Source organism: Ictalurus punctatus, chromosome 27, assembly GCF_001660625.3.
Source record: "Ictalurus punctatus breed USDA103 chromosome 27, Coco_2.0, whole genome shotgun sequence".
NCBI classification, from domain to species: Eukaryota; Metazoa; Chordata; class Actinopteri; order Siluriformes; family Ictaluridae; genus Ictalurus; species Ictalurus punctatus.
The window spans coordinates 12675882-12690674 of record NC_030442.2 but is presented as its reverse complement, the minus strand read 5'-3'; the positions used below and the strand labels follow the sequence as shown (position 1 = coordinate 12690674).

Sequence of the window (14793 nt, the reverse complement as noted above, 5' to 3'; positions counted from 1 at the left end):
ATATATATATATATATATATATATATATACACACACACTGTACATAATCTTTATAATTAAAATGTGACCTTCGATAGTGTTCAAGATGTATTTTGTAATTAAATTCTGAGTTGACTAAGTTTTTACTTCTTTCATGGTTAACAGTTTCTTAGATTACCCACAATATTGTTTGACTATGATAGTGATAGTGGCACCAGTGGGGCAAATGCTGCATTCAACTATACGACTATGCAATTTCTGACCTCTGAACAGAAAAAAAGCAAAAAAAGAAAATGCATTCTCAACTCCTCTTAAACAGGAACTCCAGGTGGCCTCCTCCAAACTGAGTCCTCCAATTTCAGCAAGTGATCAATATCAAATCAATATGGCTGCACCCAGCATAAGCAGTAAACAAAGCAGCCCTTTAAAAAAAATAAAATAAATAAAAAATAAATAATAAAAAAAAAACTTTAAATGAGTTATACTGTATATACAAGTATGTACTTTAAATCAATCAACATACAGACATATTACTTTGTTAAATCTATAACACAGACTATACAGTTTGCTGTTTTGGGGAGGAAAATTTACATCATTCATAACAGCTAGCTGGCTAGCTTGTTGCTTGTTTTTCGCAGTTTGTAGCTTGAACACATGGAGGTCAAAAATGACTTCTTTCCAAGCTGCAACTTCCCACTTTCGAAGTAAGTCGACGCAGCATTAACTCTCATTTAATCTCCACCTAAAGAAAAAATGCAGTAGTGCTTTAGTACTTTTAGACTGTCTAGCTCACTCAAACGGATCAGCTTCAAATTCAAAACTTGAGCTTTCATGCTAATACCGGCATCAACACCATCATGCTTGTCATCTGGTAAATCATTAACTAGCCACGCAAAGTCTCTGCTGTACCTCAGTGCTGCAGTGTTGTATAGCTGCATTGCATTCAGGAACTTTGTGTTCAAAATTGACCCTGAACGTTGCTGGAAAAACCTGACCATTCTCCCTTATGTTTGAGTTTCTGATTTTTTTAAAAAAAAATCTGCATTAGCAATGTCCCCTGTGACAATGTCTCACACATCAATAAATAAATTTGCACCAGAACTCCTAAGCACATCAGAAATATTTAATTAGAAACATATTTAATGTGTTTCAGGGTGGAGTTTAAGCCTTTAATCCTGTAAAACTCAACCTCAAGGGATTTAAATACTGTACATAGCCATCTTGCTCTTGTGATAGCTCAGTGAATGCAGTGTTGAATTAAAAAGGATCTTAGTCGAATATTTTGTCCTGCACACGCTTGTGCAAACTGATTTTAATCATCCAGCTGTTGCGTCATCCAGCTGTTACAATCTGTTATGTCATTCTCCCTCATTTTACCCATAGGATGTTAAATGAGCTCAGTAAAACAGATGATTTAACCCCCTTCAGCCAAATATTTCAGTATTTATACTCAAAAAATAATAGTGGCTTCCTCTCTGTGGACTCAAACCACAACCAGACATGGCTCATGTGTGACGTACTGTACAGACTATGAACAGTGGCATTTCACCTTAAAGGTATTTCAGTGCATCATTGCAGCTTGGCACTTATGCTGAAATAATTTGTTATACATCAAAGCATTGGTATTTTATAGTACACAACTTTAATAATGCCCATAAGGACTTTTCGTGTATAATTTAGCTTGATGTAGCTGCTTACTGAAGTTAATGTAATAATTAAACTAAAATGTGAGACTTTCTAAGCTATGTAACTAACTAAACTATGCAGTATATCTTTGTCATCTTTAAGTATTGTATTGTAAAGGCTCAAAACTGCTTCCACATGTGTATTAAACATATATTTAATCTGAGAAGTCCCTCACTGTACAAGAAATACACAATATGCACACTCAATTTTAAGTCATAATTAAAAAAAAAAAAAAATTCACAATAATATATTTAGTCTCCTTTAAGAGTAGCACTGTGTTGATGATGCCATCTCTTATTCCCCTCCTTCATCTGGCTGTAGTAACTCATCGGGATGGCCCATGAGGATGTTCTGGGGTTAAAAAGATTAATTATTTTCTTACAGTAACAGTTTTATGTGAGGAAAGAAAACTACTCTTGCACATCTTGCGCTGAGGAGAGAGAGAAAAGATAAAACGAGCAAAAGAAGGCATGAGATATGGCTCTTTCCTACTTGTTCTACCGTAAATCACTGTGATTGCAGGTGAAATAATAAAACAGTAACAAAACCTGTCCCAGCAGGGGAATACCAGAGAAAAAGAGCTACTTGTGGGGCTCATACAATCAAGTGCATAAGTTTGCACCTTTCAGGGCTTTTGAATGGGAATAAAGGAAAGTGTACCTGTATTTTATTATTTCTCTGCAAATAAAAAGTATTCCAAGAAGCTATAAATGGGTGTATCTTGTGGCAAGGCCATCCATCCATCCATTTTCTATACCGTTTATTCTACACAGGGCCGTGGGGAGCCTGGAGCCTATCCCAGGGAACTCTGTGCACAAGGTGGAGGACAGCCTGGATAGGGTACCGACTGATCACAGGGCACAATCGCACACTAAAGATCATTTGGAAATGCCATTCAACCTCCAACTCATGTCTTTGGAAAGGGGGAGGAAACCAGAGCACCCCAGAAGCATGAGGAGAACATGCAAGCTCTGTACACGTGGGGCAGAGGCAGGATTCACACCCCCTAACCCGTAGGTGCGAGGCAAACATGCTAAGCACTAAGCCACTGTGCCTTCTCATTACAGCAATCCAAAGCAAAATGAAAAATTATTATAAAAAAGGATTATCATGACCCTCTTGCTTTTAACAAATATGTCAGAGAGATATTTTCCCAATATTCAGCTGTCCAGTTTTCACTCACTTTTGCCTCAGATTCCTGTTCTTGGCTGACAGGAGAAGAACCTGATGTGGTCGTCTGCTTTTGTAGCTTTTCCACAGAAAGGTTGTGTGCTCTGAGAAGCTTTTCTATTCACCACATTGATAGTGATTATTTGAGTTACTGTAGCCTTCCTGTCAGCTTAATCCAGTATCCATTCTCCTTTGACCTCTCTCATGAACAAAGCATGTATGCCTACAGAAGTGTCACTCACTGGCTGCCCCCCATTCTGTTTAAACTCTAGCGATAGTTGTTCCTGAAAATCCCAAGAGATTTCCAATGTGAATGTGACTCAAGTGCTTCTGGAAGCGTGAGATTCTTCACTGACACAATGTTACTGACAAACTGGAAACACCTTTTTTAAAAAAAAACAAAAAAAGAAAAGAAAAGAAAAAGATGGAGAGATGATGTATACAATATTTTATTAAATACAATAATAAAACTAATAATAATAATAATAATAATAATAATAATAATAATAATAATAATAATAATAATAATCTATAGAAAATCATTTGAGAACTACAAACTCTGACAGAAAAAAAAGATTAGAGATTCAGATCTTACATCCATGCTGAATGAATCATTCATTTTCTATTCCACCATATCACTCTCTCTTTCTCTCCATCATGCACCTCACCTCATCTATTCCTCTCTTCTGCGCCAAACCCCCCAACATCTCCCTCTTTTCCCTCGGGTGCTGAAGGAAGTGGTTTGTGTGCAGACAGCGTTTGGCTGGGACAACGTCTTTCACACGGGAAACCGGAGAGCAGCACATTAAAAGTTCCACTAGAGTAACGCTTTCCGTGAGGAGGGATTTAGTGGTCAGATGGTGCATGAATAGGAGGATTTCAGAGTGCATTGATGGAGGATGCTGTATGATAGAGGTACAATGTGTTTTATTTCAAATCATACTCAACTGCCAGTGATTACGAGGCTGACCCCTATTGGTGGAGGCCTATCAGTACAGGTGTTACAAGTGCTGACCTTTAACGCTTCTTGATGCTTGTATCTGAATCTCCAAAATGGTCACAAGGTATCTCTGATATGCATTGTTAACGCGTTTCAAACCTTTACCCAGACACGGCTGTTTAAATGAGAACCGAATAATTGGGCTGATAAAATGTCAGATGCAGTACAGATTGCTATCTTTAATGATTTCTAAAAAAAAAAAAAAAGAAGTGCTTTTTCAGTAATGAGGTCTTTTTGACTTCAATAGTCTTTATCTCACATGTCAAACTCTAATTTCTTTTCTTTCTTTTTTTTTCTTTTTTTTTTTTTTTAAATATGCCAAAATTGTGTTAAAAGCTCAAACACTTAAAGGACTATATGTAATTCATCTAAATACTTCAAGTGCACATAAGATAAATTTCCTCAAATGCAGTGCGCAAGAGCCAGTCTGGCACCAAAAATCAGAACAAGTATTCTTATCTTATCAATAAAGCTTTTCACCCTGTAGCATTAAGATTTCCCTTCAATGGGACTAGCAGACCTAGCCCAAACATGTTCCAGCATGGCAATACCCCTGTGCACAAAGTGAGCTCCATGAAGACATGGTTTGACATGGTTTTAGTGGAAGAACTCAAGTTTCCTGCACAGAGCCCTGACCTCAACCCCACTGAACACCTTTGGGATGAATTACAACATGGATTACAGCCACGTTCCAAAATCTAATAGAAAGCCTTCCCAGAAGACCGGAGCTTATTATAACAGCAAAAGGGGGCTAAATCTGGAATGGGATGTTCAACAAAAACATATGGGTGTGATTGGTCAGGTGGCCACATACTTTTGAGCATATAGTGTGTGCTATTGTTCCTGTAGTAAAATTCACAGACACTTGTTTGGTGTACGCTCCACATTAATGGATGTACAAGACTTGGAGGAAAGCGGTGGGCTGTGTGTAGATTTATAGTTTGGATATTCAATTATTCAGGATTTTGTGATGTGTGCAGATGTATAGATGCTTATGTTTCAAATCAAACAATTTCTAATTAAATATAATAAAAACCCAACTTTTGAAATGAATGTTGCCTTTAAGGTTGCTTTACAATAATTACTACAGTACTAAAGAAGACCACTAGAGGGGGATGTATACTCATGGATATTTTCAGCAACACTCAGTTTCTGGCAAATCTCATTTCGGCATCACTGAGTGATATCTCACTATATGCAATAGAAAACAGTCTACATAACATAACAACAACAACAACAATATTACTTGCATTAAAACTTGCATCGAAACGTCTTCTTACAGGAAACAATACATCATATTAATGATATGATTAGCTCACATTTTAAAATGTTTATGTTGAGTGTCCACCATATAAGTCCTTCCATAAGTTGTTTCTGTTCTAAAGGTAATGTATTAGAATGAGAGAAACAATACAGTATAAACCATGTGATTTGCAGCTGCTCTACTGCCAAAGTTGCTGTTATAGAAAATGAATCACCACCTTCTGACCAATCCAGCACTGCGGTATAAAACAAAACAAAGTCTGTTCCTTCTACATTTACTACTCTCATGTACGTAGCTAATATATCTCTGTGGAATTATGGTGCACAGCTCACTTGAATCCAGCTGACTAACCTCAGCTCGATCTTGATTAAAAAACACATCTCATGCATGATATGAGCCAAAGAGTACAGTTTTGGGGTGAAAATTGAAATGCTGCAAAGTATTAGATTTACTTGGTTGCATTGGGAGAAACTTTGGCACAGATTCCAAATACCCTGAACACCTTAAAGAAGCATTTTGTAATTTGTAGCTGCCTCTGCTGCCACCTGCTACTACAGTTGATTTGTGAGTGCAAGTTGAACGATCAATCGGCACCCAATCATAATAGAAAATGTTCAGGTAAACACTTCAGTCGGAACACTGATTGAGGCCAATCTGAATGAAATTTCTATCTGAATGAATGAAGTAGGTCATCCTTTGAATAATCCAAGAATAAAAGTCATGTAAACGTTTGTGTCTGATTACTTTCACTACCAGAATGAGCATGTGTGTGTTCTGCACATGCGTTTGAGTCATCATGATATGCTCCTTGTGCAATAAAACAATCCTATAAGAAAACAGAGCTCTTGATACATCACTTCGTGTATTTAAAAATCATTTTGAGGTGGAATGGACACCAAGTTAACATTACAAGACAAATGCTTTATGCGGATTGACCTCAGTATGGTTCAGTGTTTCGGATTTGCAGAAATATTCTACACAAATATGTTAAATAAATAAATAAATAAATAAATAAATAAATACAAAGAACCACACAATTTATTGTTTTGTTTTGCTTGTTTCTTGGGGGGGTTGTTCTATCTGTTTTTTGGGTTATTCCCAAACAATGGATGGAAATATTATAAGATGAGTAAAGACATTATACCGGTAGAAAATGTGTGCTTCTTTATTTTCAACATGAAATGAGGATTGTCTCCAGATTGCCCAGGTAAGGATCCATATAAACAGTTCATTCTCAATCTGCAATCGGAATGAAATTTTAAAATTCTCGAAAATCTTTGCATAGAAACACAACCACTGACAAAATGTGGCTTATATACACGTGTATATCTATCTATCTATCTATCTATCTATCTATCTATATATATATATATCTATATATATATATATATATATATATATATATATATATATATATATATATATATATATATATATATATATATATATATATATGTGTGTGTGTGTGTGTGTGTGTGTGTGTGTGTGTGTGTGTGTGTGTGTGTATATATATATATATATATATATATATATATTTTTTTTTTTTTTGCCCAGATAGTCTTTAAGAACACCTTTGACAAGAGAAGAACATATTGAAATCATTCTCATGACTGGATCGGGAATCTGTCAAAAGGTTGCCATGGACTTTAACAGGAACATCACACATGACACTGTTGCTAAACTTATTAAGAAATTCAAAAAGACTTAGTGTTGAGGACCAACCAAGAAGTGGACGTCCACAAACACCCACTGACGAATGCACAACTGACGTGGTGCTGGCAAACATAGCCCCGTATGTATGGAGACTTTTGGGACACCCTGTATATTTACCTCCTCAAAGCAGCCAACTGTATAGTCAGTGTTATTGATTTAACAAACTAATACAGTGGTGCTTGAAAGTTATATATCATAGTTCTGCATAAATATGACCTAAAACAACATCAGATTTTCACACAAGTCTTAAAAGTATATAATAAATTCAGAATTCATTGTTCCATCAATGATGTCAAGCTGTCCTGGCCCAGATTCAGCAAAACGGGCCCAAACCGTGATACTACCACCACCATGTGTCACAGATGGGATAAGGTTCTTATGCTGGAATGCAGCGTTTTCCATTCTCCAAACAACGCTTCTCATTTAAACCAAAAAGTTCTATTTTGGTCTCATCTGTCCACAGAACATTTTTCCAATAGTCTTCTGGCTTGTCCATGTGATCTTAAGTAAACTGCAGAAGGCCAGCAATGTTTGTTTTATAGAGCAATAGCTGCCATGCCGATAATTGTTGTTCAGTGTTCTCATGATGGTGGACTTTGTGATCTCGTGAACTATTAAACGTCTTGCTCTTGGAGTGTCTTTGTTGGTCGACCACTGCTGGGGAGGGTAACAATGGTCTTGAATTTCCTCCATTTGTACACAATCTGTCTGACTGTGGATTTGTTGGAGTCCAACCTCTTTAGATATGGTTTTGTGACCTTTTCCAACCTGATGAGCATCAACAGCTCTTTTTCTGAGGTCCTCAGAAATCTCCTTTGTTCATGCCATGATACACTTCCACAGACATGTGTTGTGAAGATCAGACTCTGATAGATCCCTGTTCTTTAAATAAAACAGGATGCTCACTCGCACCTGATTGTCATCCCATTGATTGAAATCACCTGACTCTAATTTCACCTTCAAATTAACTGCTAATCTTAGACGTTCACGTACTTTTACCACTCACAGATATATAATATTGGATCATTTTCCTCAATAAGTAAATGACCAAGTATAATATTTTTGTCTCATTTGTTTAATTAGGTTCTCTTTATCTACTTTTAGGACTTGTGTGAAAATCTGATGATGTTTGAGGCTATATATATGCAGATATATAGAACATTCCGAAGGGTTCACAACTTTCAAGCAGCACAGTATGTCTGTATGTTGAATTGTCTACAGGTCATACTAGTACAGTAAAGAAGTGCTACTTTGTTTACAGTTTATGCTGTGAGTAGCCATGTTGATCTGACATATTGAGGTTGAGGGGACTGTCCTGGATTTCCGAGTTCTGAGTTACAATTCTGAGTTACAAGTTTTAGTCGAATGCAATATATTTCTGCCTCATGAAAGGAAACAGGTGGAGCTGTGCAGCTCTTTTCCAAGTAAACATGAACTAATGCTGCATTTGACTAGAAGTCATAACTCATAATTCTTGACCCCTGACCAGGAAAATCTAAAGAAAACTTTCCTTAATTCGGAACTCGAGATGGTCTCCTCAACTTCTCCAAGTTCGTATGAGATTAGCAAGTGACATTAATTCAACATAGAGGCACACAGCACCAGTGCTAAATGAAGTAGGACTTAACTTATAATGAGTTGTGCTTTATATACAAGTATTTGCTTTAGATCAATCAACATACACACATATTAGCTTGTTTAAACTATAACGCTGGCTATACTTTTGGCTGTTTGCAGAGGTAAATACACATCACTCATCACAGTTCGCTGGCTAGCTTGATGCTTACAGAAGATGAACATGGAGTCATCCATGTTTTTTCCCCCCACTTTGTGTGTGTGTCAAATGCACTGAGGTTGAAAATGACATCATTCCAATGGCAAAGAAACTGGCAAGAAAACCAGTGTGTGTGTGTGTGTGTGTATATATATATATATATATATGAGAGAAAGATATTTTATTTAAAAAATCAATATCGGTCAATCTCTATAATTGACTATTATTTTATTGCTGTTGGTGCAAAGAGAAGAATAGACTTTGTATTAAGCTATAGTGTACATTTTAATTCAACTGCAAATGGAGAGAAAGATAGAGAGAGAGATACAGAGAACGTCTGGGTTTATCTCTCAGCCATAGCTGACTCATTAGTAAGCTTTACTACAGAGCCCACTAATCAGGCTGTACAGTGCAGGGGTGGAGAGAGAAGTCAGGAGAGAGAGAGGGTGTGATAGTGAGAGAGTGAGAGACAGAGGGAGGAGGAGGAGGAGGAGGAGGAGGATGTTTTTCTGTAGTAGGAAGCAGGCAGGCTGAGCGTACTTCACTGCAGTGCCCTACAGAAGCAGTAGCACTGCTTCATCCTGCTTTCTCTGTCAGTCTGCTGCTGCTGCTCTCTCGGCTATAGAGCACACACACGTACACGCACGCACACACACGCATACACACACACACACGCACATTCACACACTGTGGTCTTCCTGGGATAGACACCGGCTACTCTCACCCTATCTCTGCATGACTGTCACAAAGGTAAGAGTGGTGCAGAGGGGCGGGGAGCACTTTCCGACTGTGCTGCAGTGGGGTGATGCTGTCAGTGCGCTAATCTGTGTGTGTGTGTGGAGGAAGAGAGAGAGTGTGAGACTGTTTTTGGTGCACCATTTGAGTTATCATAAGTGGAGCTACTGATACAGAGGCTGCGTGTCTGTCTATAGTTGAAGGGGTGTGTGTGTGTGTGTGTGTGTGTGTGTTTTAGTACTTGCTTGACTATCTTACCTGCAGTCTGGGCTAATGTTTGTGCCATCAGTGTGTAGTCGGATTGTCTGTCCGTGACCTCAACACACACCGATTATGACAGAAGCACTTAATCCAGCACTGTCATGCATACTGACGTGTGTGTGTGTGTGTGCGTGTGTGCGTGCATGCATGCATGTGTGTGTGTTCAAAATAAAGGGAAGGAAGTGACATGATGCAGTATAAATCATTGTGCATGTGGCACATTCTGAGACCAGATGGAGAGATTTATCATTAGATCAAACTCAATCGTGCAATTGTGTGTGTGTGTGTGATTTATGTGATGAAGTTTACTTAATTTATGGAAAAGTAATCTAGTAGGGCTTTGTAACAACAACTAAAATAATCCTTATTGAAATCACAGTAATTTAGCCAATTAAAAATATTTCGGGTTGCAGTTCATTACTTTATCTCTTTAAATCAAAACAAAACAGCTGTCACTTCCACAATTTATATTATAAACTGGTATTACTTTACATCTAAAGGTCACATAATTAATTAAGCTTTAACCTTTTAAATACAGAAGTCAAACATAATTAAAGGCCAAGTACACAATTAAATCCATATAGCACTGTTCTCACAGTATCCAGCCAACATACAGTTAAACTATATGAGCCCATGAGTTAATGTACTATATACATAAAAATATAAAATTGAAATTAGCTAGCTAATTTTAGTTATGCTCACCAATATCACACTCAAGTATGGTTAATTAATTAAGGCTGGACTATTGTGGTCATGTCATCACCACTTCTAAATCTCTCATTCACACATAGCCATCATAACATACACATCTGCACATAACATATTCATCATTACACATCCGCACATAACATGCCATCATAACATAGACATCTGCGCATAACATACCCATCATAACATCTGCATATAACATACCATGATAACATACACATCTGCACATAACATACCATGATAACATATACATCTGCACATAACACACATCATTACACATCTGTATATAATTTACCCATTATAACACATCTGCACAGAACATACCATGATAACATACACACCTGCGCATAACATACCCATCATAACATACACATCTGCACATAACATATTCATCATTACACATCTGTACATAACATGCCATCATAACATAGACATCTGCGCATAACATACCCATCATAACATCTGCATATAACATACCATGATAACATACAAATCTGCACATAACATACCATGATAACATATACATCTGCACATAACACACATCATTACACATCTGTATATAATTTACCCATTATAACACATCTGCACAGAACATACCATGATAACATACACACCTGCGCATAACATACCCATCATAACATACACATCTGCACATAACACGTCATTACACATCTGTATATAATATACACATCATAACATACACATCTGCACATACCATCATAACATACACATCTGCACATAACCTACATATCATAACATATCACACATTACACATCTGTATATAATATACATATCATAGCGTACACATCTGCGCATAGCATACCATCATAACATACACATCTGCACATAACATACCATCATAACATACACATCTGCACATAACATACATATCATAACATACATATCTGCACATAACATACCCATCATAACATACACATCTGCACATAACATATTCATCATAACACATCTGCACATAACACACATCATTACACATCTGTATATAATTTACACATCATAACATACACATCTGCAGATAACATACCCATCATAACACATCTGCATATAACATACCATCATAACATACACATCTGCATACAACAAACCCATTATAACATACACATCATAACATACCATACACATCCTAACACATCTGCACATAAGATACACATCATAGAATACACTTCATAATATACACACCTGTACAAAGTGTAATGAGTAGTACAATAAAGAATTAACATTGCTGTTACCTTGTTTTATAACCGTGTGTGTGTGTGTGTGTGTGTGTGTGTGCGCATATGTTTGTGCGTACGTGCATGTGCACTGTTCTGCAGTAGATGTAGAGGACAGTATAACTGTGGGTGGTTCCACTAAATGATTTGGCACTGAAAAACACAATGACCTTGAAAAGTGTGTGTGTGTGTGTGTGTGTGTGTGTGTGTGTGTGTTGCTGGTTGCTGACAGGGCTGAAACACAGTGGGAGGCAGACTGGGATTGCATAGTAATGAGCAATAACTGGCTTACTGTCTATCTGCACACACACACACACACACACACACACACACACACACACACACACACACACACACGATGTTTGTCATTTCCTTGCTTTTTTACCATGTTACTATTATTACTGTTTATTGTTGTTAATAACTGTTCTACTATTTCCTGTGATACTTTGCCAAAACTGTAACTACATAAGGTCAGGCTAATAAGGCTCATTAACTTGATCTGAATTGTTTCGAATCGAATTGAATAGAACTGACGAGACAGGATATCCACTCTGACCTTGAGGCAGAAACCGTCTGTGGTCCAGATGGTGGTGTGTGGCACAGGCTGCATCTCTCAGTCTCTCACAGTACACAGTTTATAACTCTCCAGCTTTCTATAACAGACAACAAGGCTTGGGCCTGCAGCATCTTTAGCCATTAAGTTAAGGGGGCACTCCAGCCAAAATATAAAATGTAACCATTGATAAAGCTGTTGTTAACATGCATAATTGTGTTTTACTGAATCATGTAGATACAGGTCACAAGATTCAATTCATCGTCACATCAAACATCAGAATGGGGAAAAAATGTGATCTCCGTGATCCTTATCCATGGTTATTGGTGCCAGATGGGCTGGTTTGAATATTTCAGATACCACTGATCTCCTGGGATTTTCACACACAAAAGTCTCTGGAGTTTACAAAAAAACAAAAAACATTCAGTGAGTGACAGTTCTGTGGGCGGAAATACCTTGTTGATAAGAGAGGTCAGAGATAAATGGCCAGATTGGTTCGAGCTACAGGAAGAATATACTGTAGTACCTCATATAATCACTTGCATGTTTGACAAAACATCAAACCTTGAGGTGGATGGGCAACAGCAGCAGAAGAGCACATCGGGTTCCACTCCTATCAGGCAAGAACAGGAATCTAAAGCTATCATGGGCACAAGCTCACAGAAACTGAACAGTTGAAGATTATATATATTTTTTAAAAATCACCTGGTCTTTTTCCAGTCTTCACCTGTCCAGTTTGAGTGAATCTGTGCCCATGATAGCCTCAGATTCTTGCCTAATCGTAAATGATATTTAACATGAAATATTTAATGATGAAAGAATGAACAATTGTATGATACTCTCATAAAAATGACAGAGAGAGAGCGAGAGAGCGAGAGAGAGAGAGAGAGAGAGAGAGAGGTTTAAAGGGTACTTGTTTGCCTTTAGCACAAGGTCAACTTTTTTCCCCTTATGCTCCTATTAATAGAGGGGGTCAATAAAATCAAACAGTAGCACACACAATGTTCAGCTGCAACTACAACTAGTCATTACATCATCCAAGTCATGTGACACTTACATGAATGAGTGAAACAGGATGTGTATTGTGTGCATGTTTATAGCATTGGATGTTGAGTTAAGTGTTGTTAAACTACTTCTCACAATTCATACAGAAACAGAGAGGCTCTATGTTAAAGGGATATCACATGTGAATGTGTGACTACCATGAACAAGAATTGTGATGTATTGTACAGTAATAAGAATAAAAAAAGATTTAAAAAAAAAAAAATGAATACATGAATTTATGTAGAAAACTTTGACGAGTCAAAGAAATCTCTAGAGTTGGGGTACTCAATCCCAGACTCGAGACTGGATTGGACTCGAGTCCAATTATGAACAAACTTGGACTTGTCATGCACTTGGGTAAATTTGTATTCGAACTTGACACGGACTCGGGCATTTTGGACACGGAAAAAAATCTTGGAGTACAATCGAGTCCACATCATGTGTAACATGAAAAAAAGATAAAAATATAAATAACAGCATAAAATTAAGATAACAAGACATTAATGAATGTCTCCCTGCCTGACCAGGGGCTTCAGTACTGAATTGAGTTCTCTTTAGTGCTCTTTAGTACTGAATTGAGTTCTCTCTAGTGGCTTATTACACTTGGACGGTCAAATAAATACATACACATCATGTCAAAATGCAGGTCTGGCCAAGTAATCATGCAAACACAGTCGGTTATGTCTTAAGTGAATGTACACAGTTGACGAAGAAATCGGTGTGTCAATACAGTATATTGGATCTGTGCATTAGGTCTTAAAGTGACAGCAGTCTAATAAACCTGCTGCTATCTGTGTCATTAATGTTAATCAATCAACAAAAGACAAAGAAAAAATTACTCACTCATTAGGCTGAACAACTTCAGCAAATTTAATAAGAATCACTGTATATGTCATACAGTGAAATCTATTTTATTTTACATTTAATTGCTTTATTCAGTTTCCCTAGTATTTCTTACTTGAATACTATTGATAGACCTACCTGAGAAAACATATCGTTATCGTGAAATAAGATTGTAGTCATATCGCCCACATTAGCATTTGGTGATTCCAGTCTTGAATTTCGCAGAAAATGTGAAATGTACTTATTAATGTAGCAAATATCATAAACCCTGCTGATAGGGATTTCTTACTTCTTTGAATTAAAATGAAAAAAAAAAAAGATATGTGACCAGGTTATGTGACTTACAGGGCTGCTGGGATATGGAGTCCTTGTCAGCCATTTTGTGGCCAAAACCAGAGCTGCCGAGAAAATTGTGTTATATACAATAATTCCTTTAACCTATTTTTATTGAGTTACTATCTGTCTAAAAAAAAACATGAGCTAGAGTGGATTCTAGTTAACTGTACGTGGAGTATTTGTGTGTGTGTGTGTGTGTGTGTGTGTGTGTGTGTGTGTGTGTGTGTGTGTGTGTGTGTGTGTGCAATGACTCCTGAACATGCCTCCAGCTTTCAGCTGCTCTCATCTAAACATCTCTGATGTTTAGTCAGGCAAGAGGTTAAAACTGTTTCTCCACATCCAGGGAGATAATATCAGCTTTGTTTGATTGTGCCTGAGGCTGAGTACCTCCCCATGGTACAACACAAGACACCGATTGTGTTGTGTAAGTTACTCAAAAAAAGTAACCCACTAAAGATTACAAATTACTACTTTAAAATTGTAATCTGATTACATTAC

General features: G+C 37.2%; 1 protein-coding gene across 2 annotated transcripts in view; it reads left to right on the top strand.

The window, feature by feature from the left end:
• The first annotated feature begins 9115 nt into the window (after positions 1-9115).
• Positions 9116-14793, top strand: part of coro2ba (coronin, actin binding protein, 2Ba) — a 57064-nt gene continuing 51386 nt past the window's right edge. For both annotated transcript variants that reach the window (XM_017458604.3, XM_053676502.1), the window contains exon 1: positions 9116-9336. In XM_017458604.3, coding sequence (XP_017314093.1) covers positions 9322-9336 — 15 coding nt within the window. In that variant the 5' untranslated portion in view covers positions 9116-9321. The remainder of the gene's footprint in view (positions 9337-14793) is intronic.